Source organism: Schistocerca americana, chromosome 6, assembly GCF_021461395.2.
Source record: "Schistocerca americana isolate TAMUIC-IGC-003095 chromosome 6, iqSchAmer2.1, whole genome shotgun sequence".
In the NCBI taxonomy this organism is placed as follows: Eukaryota; Metazoa; Arthropoda; class Insecta; order Orthoptera; family Acrididae; genus Schistocerca; species Schistocerca americana.
In genome coordinates, this window is record NC_060124.1 from 60,699,174 (window position 1) to 60,712,371 (window position 13,198).

Genomic DNA, 13,198 nt, shown 5'->3' on the forward strand with positions numbered 1-13,198 from the left:
TTATTGTTTACAGTAATAACACATACCTTTGGCTTTCCAACATTTCTCCTTTTCTTAAAAGCCTTCAGAGGATTTCTAATAACTTTACTTTTACTCATTATTATACTTCAACAAAACAGAGACTCAAGAAACAGAATTAATTACGAATATTTTCGAGATAACGACAGAGTAAATAAACATGAAACAATCGACAATCACACCAGCGATATATATTGAACCATCACAGGTTAGCCACAACACATACTTTATCTCACATCACTAAAATGTACCTGATGAACACGGACGTTAATAATAACACCATTTGACAGCAGTTTAACAGCGCCACAGTGGGTCGCGCCCATGTAGAACACATTTCAAAAAAAATTTAAAAATAGTTGTAGTCTTCGGAATTGAATAAATTATATATCTATTAAAAGGTAATAGTCTGCAGATTCAGAAAACGCAAAAAAGTAAAAATTGAACTTTTCATGATTTTGAGCCTTTCCGGAGCCCCTTAAAACAGTGGTTGCCACAAGGCTGGGCTCTTCCAAAGGAGGAGCAGCAGGCTGTGTAGGGAGGTCTCGAACACGTACAGACGTCATGGTACAGTTGAGAGGCTCTCTGGGTGAATTCTCTTCAAAAAGGAGTAGACCAAATTAAGGGTTTGTGAATAAGCACCTAACAGTCACATATGACGATTACAGTGGCTCTTCGTTCACAACACTCGGTTTAACGGTACTCCATTCGGAATTTCAATGTATTCACTGCACTCTGTAATGTAACGTGTGCCTCATTACTCCACAGAACACTCCGCAGCCACAAGTCATCAGCTTTGGCCTATGTCAGAGACTGAAGAGCGGATTCAGAACATTGCTGCGGATCATGAGGGTTAAGTTGCTACACCTTCTGAATCTTCTACGGGTACCAGATTGAAGCAGACCGCAGACGTTCCGTGCTGTCGAGCATGCGGGGGACAATTCTCGTGAGACAGCATGAGCACTAGCACTGTTTGGGACACGTGCTGCATTGTCAGTTACAGCAACAACAAACTCGTCAATAACTTACACCGGAATAGCACGCCTTCCTCTTCCAGGTGTCACACCAAGACCACTCGTTTCTTCGATATTCAGTCGCTGTTAATTCCCATACTTTTTACACCATGTAATGACATCGGACCTCACCTCAGATCTTTCAGTCGACGATACTTCCTCAATGCAGCACTCTGATTGCTGCCGTTCGCATAAAACAGTTTCACTAACAGCATACGGTTTCTCTTCTAGCTATCTATACTGTTCACCCACGTTATGGCTTGTCAAATGACAACAAGGATGTCATATCGTCATATGAACACCGTACAGCTCCAGATTTTCACTCAGTGTCCAAAACTGGAACGAATTTTTTTTCCCCACGTAAACTAGTTGCGCGTTAACCGACTAGTATGATTATCAAATTTCGCATCAAAGGGGAACGTTCTTCTGTGCGACAAGTTGCGGCTGTTACGAAGAGCTGTATAAGATGATGACCTGCCGCTTTGGCGTCGGTTTTTAGCAGTACAACTCAGCAGGAGGAGGAGCGTTCGCCTGAAGATAACAGACAGTTGGACCGCCGAAATATTGAACAAAGTAGATTTTAGGATCCGGGAGGAAACCCAAGGAGACTTTCAAAACTTATTAGACCGGAAAAGCCTAGAAAGTCTTTAATGCGATTCTGTCTGGTTTGATTATTCGGGAGTAGAGCGTCTGGTTTTCAACTTTCTTTGCTTTTTGCGTCTAATTTGATTGGGAAACCGTTGAGATTGAACTTAACATATACATGGATGGGCATGAGAGATGAAAGGTTGCAGTAAACTTTTCATCTTTGAATATTCCAAAATAATTATTCAACTTTTACTTTTATTCAAGTACTAAAGCTGTTTGTGCAAGAATGAAAACATTATTGTCCATCGAACTTAGCAAACATTTTCACTATACAGTCGATTTTTGTTTTATTGGATACACCCCGACTAGGTTTGAAGCATAAGACTATCTTTATTATATGAAAATGTTTTCTTTTTTATATTGCTAAGCTCTCATGAAAATTGTTGTTGTTGTGGTCTTCAGTCCTGAGACTGGTTTGATGCAGCTCTCCATGCTACTCTATCCTGTGCAAGCTTTTTCATCTCCCAGTACCTACTGCAACCTACATCCTTCTGAATCTGCTTAGTGTATTCATCTCTTGGTCTCCCTCTACGATTTTTACCCTCCACGCTGCCCTCCAATACTAAATTGGTGATCCCTTGATGCCTCATAACATGTCCTACCAACCGATCCCTTCTTCTGATCAAGTTGTGCCACAAACATCTCTTCTCCCCAATCCTATTCAATACTTCCTCATTAGTTATGTGATCTACCCATCTAATCTTCAGCATTCTTCTGTAGCACCACATTTCGAAAGCTTCTATTCTCTTCTTGTCCAAACTATTTATCGTCCATGTTTCACTTCCATACATGGCTACACTCCATACGAATACTTTCAGAAATGACTTCCTGACACTTAAATCTATACTGGATGTTAACAAATTTCTCTTCTTCAGAAACGCTTTCCTTGCCATTGCCAGCCTACATTTTATATCCTCTCTACTTCGACCATCATCAGTTATTTTGCTCCCCAAATAGCAAAACTCCTTTACTACTTTAAGTGCCTCATTTCCTAATCTAATTCCCTCAGCATCACCCGACTTAATTAGACTACATTCCATTATCCTTGTTTTGCTTTTGTTGATGTTCATCTTATATCCTCCTTTCAAGACACTGTCCATTCCATTCAACTGCTCTTCCAAGTCCTTTGCTGTCTCTGACAGCAAATCATGAAAATTATCCACTTTAAAATACACTTTACGATATATTCAGAATTTATCACTTTTTTAATTAAAATTTACAATTACAAAAGGTGCAACTTGTATTCACCTGTGAATCCACAAGATAAAATGTACTATCTCCTATTATTCTGCGTCTGGAATGCTGTGAAAAGAAACACTTTATTATATTCGTTCACCTCTACCTGTATCCTTTTTAGGATGTGGTCTTTATAGCGATCGTATATTTAAATCTGCCGCTGCTGTAGACTGCTCGCTCGCGGCGTAGCTCCGCACCGCCAGCGATATCCAACAAAATGCTGAAATTTCTTAAATAAAATGCGTAATGTTCGGGTCGAACTTTGCAGTAAATGTGACAAACAGATTTTACTAGATAAATATCTTTTAACAGAAACAATTAAAATCTTTACATACCTTTTAGAATCCCAGCTACAAATGGCGTCGATCATCGACTTATGACAAATGAAGACTACGTAAGAGCCTAATCCAACGTCACGGGTTCCTCTCTCTGTCAGTCCGTGCGGAAGACAAGCGATTCTATTACAATATATTGTTTATTTATTCTTAACTAATTCTTGTACAGTCTTTGTCATTTTCATTACATATCGTTTCTTCTGTGGCGGTTTTCACATCCTCCGCCACAGATAGTATTTCACACTCTTTAAATAATCATTTATAATAGCAAAATTTATAATTATATTTTTCCTCACAAAATTAAGTGTCCTTTTGAAATTCAGTTAACAGAAATACATATAAATTTTTTGTTACAGCGAGCTTTATACCGGGTGATCAAAAAGTCAGTATAACTTTGAAAACTTCATAAAGCACGGAGTAATGTAGATAAAAAGGTAGAAATTGACACACGCTTGGAATGACATGGGGTTTTATTAGAACCGAAAAAAAAACAAAGTTCACAAAATGTCCGACGGATGGCGCTGGACAACAAAACTGCTACGGTAACGGGTGAGAGATACGCCGATATGTTACAGAATCGCATCGTCTCCAGCCTGGCTGATAAACACCTGCTGTAACGTACGATGTTTATGCAGGATGGCGCTCCACCTATATTGCTAGACGCGTGAAAGATCTCTTTCGCGCGTCGTTTGGTGATGATCGTGTGCTCAGCCGCCACTTTCGTCATGCTTGGCCTCCCAGGTCCCCAGACCTCAGTCCGTGCGATTATTGGCTTTGGGGTTACCTGAAGTCGCAAGTGTATCGTGATCGACCGATATCTCTAGGGATGCTGAAAGACAACATCCGGACATGCTTTACAGTGCTCTTCAGAACATTATTCCTCGACTACAGCTATTTTTGAGGAATGATGGTGGACATATTGAGCATTTACTGTAAAGAACATCATCTTTGCTTTGTCTTACTTTGTTATGCTAATTATTGCTATTCTGATCAGATGAAGCGCCATCTGTCGGACATTTTTTTGAACTTTTGTATTTTTTTCGGTTCTAATAAAACCCCATGTCATTCCAAGCATGTGTGTCAAATTGTACCTCTCTGTCTACATTATTCCGTGATTTATTCAGTTTTCAAATTTATACTGAATTTTTGATCACCCGGTACATCGAAATGTTCTTTTAACTTTCACTTTGGATGCGTGCTGCCAGAGAACGTTACAAATCACACTGCAGATCTTGTTATGTGAACGGGCACTGATACAATGCTGATTTGTTGTGTAGTTAATCTGTGAAAGATAAATGTATTATTTGTTAACATTTCTAGTCCTCAGTAGCTACTGGTCGGTCGAGTATAGCAGACGCCCAAAGTCAAGTTCCACTAATGCTTTCGAGCAGTGTATTTTGTCCGGTGAGCCCACGTGCAGCAGACGTAACATGTAACTAGCGCCCTTTGCGATACGGTAGAATAGGTGCGGAAGCAGAGTACTACTGCGACAGTGAGAGTCCTCTGTGTCAGGAGCTGGTGTCGGCGAACCCGAACCAGCGCAACTGGCGCGGCATCCTGATCGCGCTGCTGGTGATCGTGGTGGTGCTGGCGCTGATCGTGACGTCGGTGGTGGTGCTGACGCCGCCGGACGAGGGCCCGCGGGTGCGCGGCCGCCGCTTCCGGCTCGCCGACATCCTGGGCCACGAGTTCGCCGCGCTGCGCTTCAACGGCTCCTGGGTGTCGGGTGAGTGCCGGCCGCTCGGCGCTCCTCCACTACCTCACACCGCTCGTGCTCTAACTGTCGACAGTTTCTTTTTTCTGTCGAGTTTTTGTAATGATGCTGCAAGCAGTCACTTCTTATCATTTTTCTAAAAAAAATCACATATCTTATCATTCTACCTTCGAGACTCTGAAACACAACTACGCGTTTCCCTTACACAGGTGACGGAATAAAGTTTCGTAATTTCTCTTCAGCATGACAAAAATCCTTTTCTCCTCATTATACGCGACGGTTTCTCATCTGTATACTCTATGCTCTAACTTTTCAGGCCTGAGATCTACTAAATGCAGTTTAGTCCATTTATATTTCTACTGACATAAAAATTCATGGAGGTTTAAGCACAAAACCACACCGTAGCCAAAGTTAACCATTATACACTACTGGCCATTAAAATTACTACACCAACAATAAATGCAGATGATAAACGGGTATTCATTGAGCAAATATATTATACTAGAACTGACAAGTGATTACTTGCGTGCGTAGATTCTGAGAAATCAGTACCCATAACAACCACTTCTGGCCGTAATAACGGCCTCCATACGCCTGGGCACTGAGTCAAACAGAGTTTGGATGGAGTGTACAGGTACAGCTGCCCATGCAGCTTCAACATGACACCACAGTTCATCGAGAGTAGTGACTGGCGTACTGTAAAGAGCCAGTTGCACGGCCACCATTGACCAGACGTTTTCAGTTGATGAGAGATCTGGAGAATGTGCTGGCCAGGGCAGCGGTCTAACTTTTTCTGTAACCAGAAAGACCCGTACAGGACCTGCAACATGCGGTCGTGCATTATCCTGCTGAAATGAAGGGTTTCGCAGGGATCGAATGAAGGGTAGAGCCACGGGTCGTAACACATCTGAAATGTAACGTCCACTGTTCAAAGTGCCGTCAATGCGAACAAGAGGTGATCGAGACGTGTAACCAATGGCACCCCATACCGTCACGCCGGCTGATACGCTAGCGTGGGGATGACGAATACACGCTTCCAACGTGCGTTCACCGCGATGTCGCCAAACACGGATGCGACCGTCACGATGCTGTAAACAGAACCTGGATTCATCCGAAAAAATGACGTTTTGCCATTCGTGCACCCAGGTTCGTCGTTGAGTACACCATCGCAGGTGCTCCTGTCTGTGATGCAGCCTCAAGGGTAACCGGAGCCACGGTCTCCGAGCTGTTAGTCCATGCGGCTGCAAACGTCTCGAACTGTTCGTGCAGATGGTTGTTGTCTTGCAAACGTCCTCATCTGCTGACTCAGAAATCGAGACGTGGCTGCACGATCCGTTACTGCCATGCGGATAAGATGCTTGTCATCTCGACTGCTAGTGATACGAGGCCGTTGGGATCCAGTACGGCGTTTCGTATTACCCTCCTGCAGCCACCGATTCCATATTCTACTAACAGTCATTGGATCTCGACCAACGCGAGCAGCAATGTCGCGATACGATAAACCGCAATCGCGATAGGCTACAATCCGACCTTTATCAAAGGCGGAAATGTGATAGTACGCGTTTCTCCTCCTTACACGAGGCATCAAAACAACGTTTCACCAGGCAACGCCGGTCAACTGCTGTTTGTGTATGAGAAATCGGTTGGAAACTTTCCTGATGTCAGCACGTTGTAGGTGTCGCCACCGGTGCCAACCGTGTATGAATGCTATGAAAAGCTAATCATTTGCATATCACAGCATCTTCTTCCTGTCGGTTAAATTTCGCGTCTGTAGTACGTCATCTTCGTGGTGTAGGAATTTTAATGGCCAGTAGTGTAATTTCTAAAAACTCATAAAAATTGCAGGCCAACTACTGAATTTTCAACATATTGCATGAGTGTACAAAATTAAAATACACACCATGACAAATGTGGAGAAACATTTGGTGTGATACGTGGCTCTGCAGTCGCTATGGTGCGTATTGTTGAGCAGTTTTGATTGTGATAGTTTCGGAAATGAGTGATGGTGCAGTTATTTGACGTAATAGAAACATCAATTTCAGTTTTGATAACACGAAATCTATAACTGAGTATCAAGTCATCATGCGCTTAACTGTTATGTGGAAGCTCGAAAACAAACGTTTGTGTTGCGTTCTGCAGGCAGAGCCTGTTCTCGCCACAGAAATGTATCCATAGATCAGCCAGACCGTGCTATCAATTACACTGAATGGACCGTTACTTACCGTAGTCTCTTCCGAAGAATTATTCTCTATATTTTGCACGTTCGTATTTTCCAAAATGACAAACGAGAACCAGTAGCTTTTACTCTCGTAAAGATTAATGTTGGAAATATTGATTTCAAGCTACTTTTCCTATTCGAATATACTGCAGTTAGTTTCTGTTGCCAAGACAACCAGAGATTCTCGCGCGTATTACGAAACAGACAAGCGCACAATAGAATGAAGCTAATCTCTGATTTGTGTAGTGTAACTGTCAAAATATTTGACTTTTCACTATTAACTCTCAATAAACTTTTAAAACTGTCAAGAATTTTCAGGTTAACTTCAACTATTAAAACTGTTTAGAAAAAAAAACTCACTCAAAGTCACGAGAACAAATTAACGACGTCTTTAAAAAAACTGAGCAGGCCTATGATTTTTCAATGTTTCTTGGTTGCGTATTGTTTAGCCGTTTATCAGTCCTTTTTAGATGGTGAGGATATTCATACAGTTTTGATAACCAACTTCAAGCATGCACATTCCCAAAATAAATATCTTCAACAGCAGTTTTTTTTTTCCTTTTCACTGTAATTATCTTCTCCGGTGGTTTACTGATAATACTTCACAATGCACATAGTATGGTATACATTTCCATCTACAGACTGACTTCCTGGAATACAGGCATGAACTGAACAAAATTACAGTAGGAACAAGACCTTTTTCGTATTATCAATGTTATGATTTATTCTGTGTCGATTCTGCTGGCCCAACAACGCCATCCTCTGACGTAGCATGGCTGTCGGCTCGGAGCGTTCAGCGACCAGCTTCTGAAGCTGCCGTTGCCGCGCTGCTGCCAGTCCGCCGTCGTGGTTTCAGCGTTCTCGAACGCACGAAACATAAGAACACAAAAAACACTACACACAATACATCTTTTACATAATTTTAACCTGTTCCGTTTACGAATATTAACCACGAACTCATAAACTACACGCTAATTCATATATTATATTATTCTTACCGCAAGATCATACATAGAACAGCGTTCTTGAACGAAGGCAATTCTGATCGTCAAAAGGTGTGCGATATTCACTCAAGAACATCAGCACTCCACCAAAGGAGTGTAGGGGACTGGGTGTCCCCTTCCCTTCTGTTATTTGTGCTGACCTGCATTTGTCGTAAGCAATCGTATTCACTTGTTTCACCACGCACTGGAGTAGATGAATCGTAATATTTGTGGTTTTTCGATTGTCTGAATTTCCGAGTAATATTTTCTTGACGATGTATTAAAAAAAAAAAAAAAAAAGAAAAAGGAGTGCTGTGGGACTCCCATCCTGCTTCGCCTATTCGCCTGAAGAAGCTGTTAATGCAGCTGATACTCTGTTGGGATTTCTGGACAACAGGGGTTTGGATTCAACACACGATGAGGAATGCAACAATTCTATTCAGACATGCGGTTCCGTTCCTTTAAATGCCACTACCGCGTTTTGAAGCGTGGGTCCATGCGCACATGTACATTTTTAGGAAGAGAAGCTACGAGTGAGTGACAACAAGCTGCTGTTGGTGAAGTTAACTACTAGCTCTTTCCAAACACTGAAGCGAGAGAATAATGTCAATAATTTACCTCCAGCTTCATCATGACCAGCTGACGCATAGATTACTCTTGCTACTGGTGTATCCATCAGTGAGTGATTTTAGTGCCATGTGTGTAACTGTTCGTCATATTTTGGGAGAAACGAAGGTTATCGTCTAATACGCTGTAGACGATAAAGCACTCTACTTGGTAAAAGACTGGAAAGGAAATAGGCATGAGGCAATCTGAGGAAATTTCGATTAACCAAAATCATAAAGGCAAATGAGGATATACAACCCACCGCTTCTTAACGCATGTCCAGTGTCGTAATCAATACCCCACCTCGGTCGTTTTCGAAGAGTGCACACGGTCTGCTCAAGTTATAGCGATAAAATTTTAAAAAACCGTCAAACTCCTTGTAGAAACTGAATGAGACGGCTACAACGTCCAGTTCAACACGCGCTGTGGATATTAATTCCTTCCCTTCCGTATTTTAACATAAGTAACTAGTAACGGTCCCATTTATACAGGAAATCTAAGATGTGCCTATTTGTATTCTGAATCATCAAGGAAAACAATGAGATTCTGTTATTCCCTACTCTTTGATGTCTTCTGAAGATGTCCTTGTGACTGCGCAGACGTAGCAGTGAGATAGCGGCTCGGCTGTTCTGAAGTATGGCTGTGAAATTTAGTAATAAGTTGACTAAGGGCTCTCTACGCTGTCAGATGTGTTTGCTAAGTTAGTTGGGATGGAAACAGCTTTTTATTAAATCATCACAACACATAAAGCCATAGGCTGCTAACAACACCTAATAAGTCACAAGTAGTACGGTTTACGCACGTAGCACTGACAATCCTGGTACATCAAATACATTGCGGAAGTCATATTCACAGATTAGTACACACATTCCACATTTTATTCCTCTCTCGACTGCTCGCAGAGTCGCGATTATTTAAGGTCATTCATTAATGGCCACGGCCGACTCATGTATTCGAGAATTCATACCAGACCGACTCTAGCATGAATCACCTTGCTCGGCGTGCCTTTTTGGCAGAAGGTGACGATGCACAGGGTTATTCGTGTGGATATCGTTATTCTGTCATTACAGAAACCCGTAATTAAAATCAAATTTGAACTAAAAATGGTTCAAATGGTTCTGAGCACTATGGGACTTAATATCTGTGGTCATCAGTCCCCTAGAACTGAGAACTACTTAAACCTAACTAACCTAAGGACATCACACACATCCATGCCCGAGGCAGGATTCGAACCTGCGACCGTAGCAGTCGCGCGGTTCCGGACTGCGCGCCTAGAACCGCGAGACCACGCGGCCGGCAAATTTGAGCTGACTGCATGATACTTTACTATTGAGAGCGTGGTTAGCATGGCAGGCAATTAAATCTGATTTATACTTTAAGAAATATTAATGAACGAAAACTGGAAATATGGCGTGCTAGCTCCTGTTATGACAGTCAGTCAGACCATAAGTTTACCAAACTGGCGCAATTTCTCACGGAATCGGTTACCTCTGTACCATCTGTTGTCTGGATCTCACTATACTTCTTACAACACACATTGTCAAATGTAATCTCATCCGAAATATGAAGTGAAGCTTCGGGTAGAATATTACTGCTACAGCAGCCACAAATGTTACAGTATTTGAGCGAGATGCTTTCGGTGGGTCCTTGACTTATATTTTGAGTAATAGCACTGCAGATGTCGAACAGTCTTCAAGCTTCTATTCCCATCTACGAAAACTATTACACAATAATTTTTAAATTTTTTTTATATAGGTTCCTTATATTTCCTTTGCCAGCACTTTCCCAATTAAGTATTTTACTTTTTTATTGTTTTCGTATTATTCCATTTTTTAGGCCATTTATTTGTTATGAGCTTTTAAGTGTAGTATCTGAATGGTAGTAGCATTCCCCTGTTAGCATTTGTTTCAGATCGAAACAACAACAACAGTTTGAAATTTAAGATGATGTAACCTGATTTTTAGTACATAATTTGGTAATAACGCATTGGCCTTTTTAAAATTACATATTAAACGTAAAATTAATTGCCTCCATAAATAGAGTGATAGCATTAATTGAACGTATGGTCCTATAGTTGAAAGACTGACGTTGAGTCTGTGAAATTATTTGAAAATAAAATAAAAGAACTAAGTAGAAAAGAACATCAATCTGCGATTCTGAAAACTATGTAACCTTTCTCGAGTTTACATCTTCTGGGCCAATAGAAATCGGAGACTTATAATCAAACGAGTTACATTAATATTTAAGATTCTTTGGAACTCTTTTTCTTTCGTTCTTCTGTGGTCCCAAAGCTATTCTAATAAAGTTGTACCCACGATATGTAAAGAAAATTGCATTTCAGAATCTCATGAATACGGCAACCATTGAAACTAACCCCCTCCACCGGCTTTATTTGGTATCTCCGCGTAGAGTCTAAAAAAAATTCATTTAATTATATGACCAGGATAATAACTGCACAATATTTGGCTCTTACAGTTATTTCACTGGAATTTTAGCATTATAATAGCATTCGACTTTCATGAATGTGAACTTTTGAGTGACCCATATGTAATTTTCTGGCTATCTCTCAAGACATTCAGTTTCTTTGTTACTGGGAAGTACTTCGATCTGCCATTAGTTGTGTGCGAAGACTAGAAAGCCATTTTTCACCGTGGCCGTACTGTTTATGCTGTTCAGGGAATTTAAATCACTTGCAGTGACGGCACATTATCGGAAATCGATAGTACCGAATTCAGATAGGGAGCTTCCAACCAGCAATGGAGAATACGTTCCACTTTCAGTGTGCATCGGCTGATGAAGACTGAATATGTGGCTTATGTCGCTATTGGTTGTCTCTCTCTCTCTCTCTCTCTCTCTCTCTCTCTCTCTCTCTCTACCTCCATCTGTTTATCTATCTGTCTATCTGTGTATATGTCGGAAGACTAGAAAGATGGGAGAGAGATGTTTAAAATTTAGAGAATTAAAAACTGTTAACGTTAATCATTCAGAATATCTAATCTCAATTGTTTTTAGTTTCATGATGAGTCCGGATTGTTTGTAAAATGGTGCTTCTTCTTAAATAAAGTAAAATATTCTTCCGCTAACGTCTTCATTCATAGAGTCTTTATCCAGAAACGAGCGAAAAAAAAAAGCAAAATGAATTGACCGTCACAGTTCTTAGAGTCCTACACCGGAACGGCATTCCTCTTGCTCTAACAAGTCGGAACATTCGAGTTCATCAGGCATGCAAAGTTGCGTGCAAGAGAGAACTTTTAACAGATGTCCTTACATCTAAAGAACCGTCGCATTCCACGAGATATACTGCTGGATCGTGGTAACAAGTTGTGAGAGAACAAGAGAAAAATTGCAGTGGCACGATTTTACATGATGTTGAACAGCTGAGGAGATGTTATCAGCTGATTAATTACAGAGACTCTGCGATTCCTTGACTGCCTCGAAATAACTAGTTGGGTAGGCAAAATAGGTTTTAGAGAACATCTTTTGGAAAAATAGCTCGTATTCGTTCAATCGCAACCCGGTGATATCGACGGCCAGCGTTAAGTGTTTCAGCAGCATTGCCTCGCTCAGTCTCTTGTGTCATTTCAAAACTTTTCATTTTTGCTAAGTAAATGGTCAAAATTTATCGTCTGAAATCGTTTTACTGAATACAGAACCTCATGACAAGAGCTACGAAACTTCATTTGATTTGCTCAGACTGTGTAAATTCGAGAATGATTTATTCTGAATTGTCGAGGACGTCTTGCATAGACGCGTGGCGAATTCTTATCATGCAACATGAAAATATGAAAACAGAGTCCCAGAAGTACAATTTCACGTACAGATATGGTACAAATTGCCTAATTTTGGTATTTAAACTTTAATCTTTTGTCTAGAAGGTGAATGACACAACCACATTACCTTTCACATTTCCGCAAGTAACAGGAATTTCACAGTTCGGGAGAATGACGACAATAGCACTCTTTCCTTGATTAATTTTAGAATTTGAGACATTGAGGCAGTTGATGATGACATGTGTATATTTCGACAGTTTCCTAGCAACAGAGTTACATCCGCGTAAAGGTCAACCTCCCCCCCCCCCCCCCCCCCGTGCCACCCTAATGTCAGCATTTTTTATCCTATTGACATCCTCTCCAGGAATTATTTACTGAAACCATATTTGTATGGGGCTATCACACACGATATTATCAATGCGTATTATCTCTCGCTTTACATACATGCTCAAGAAGATGACCTTCTAAAGAGACAGCCTACACTACGCTTGTCCGTCTTCTTTTGGAGTACTGTAGCGCGATGTGAGATCCTTACCAGATTCGATTAACGGAGCACATCAAAAAAGTTCAAAGAAGGATAGCACGTTTCGTAGTATCGCGAAATAGGGAAGAGAGAGTATGTCACAGACATTGCAAGATTTGAGGTGGAAATCATTAAAA

The 13,198-nt window shown here is 41.0% G+C and overlaps 1 protein-coding gene across 1 annotated transcript in view; it reads left to right on the forward strand.

The window, feature by feature from the left end:
* Positions 1–4,843: 4,843 nt before the first annotated feature.
* LOC124619958 (dipeptidyl aminopeptidase-like protein 6) overlaps positions 4,844–13,198 on the forward strand; it is a gene marked incomplete at its 5' end in the record, with an annotated part of 439,288 nt that continues 430,933 nt past the window's right edge. Inside the window, one exon of the mRNA XM_047146621.1 lies at positions 4,844–4,973. Coding sequence (XP_047002577.1) covers positions 4,844–4,973 — 130 coding nt within the window. The remainder of the gene's footprint in view (positions 4,974–13,198) is intronic.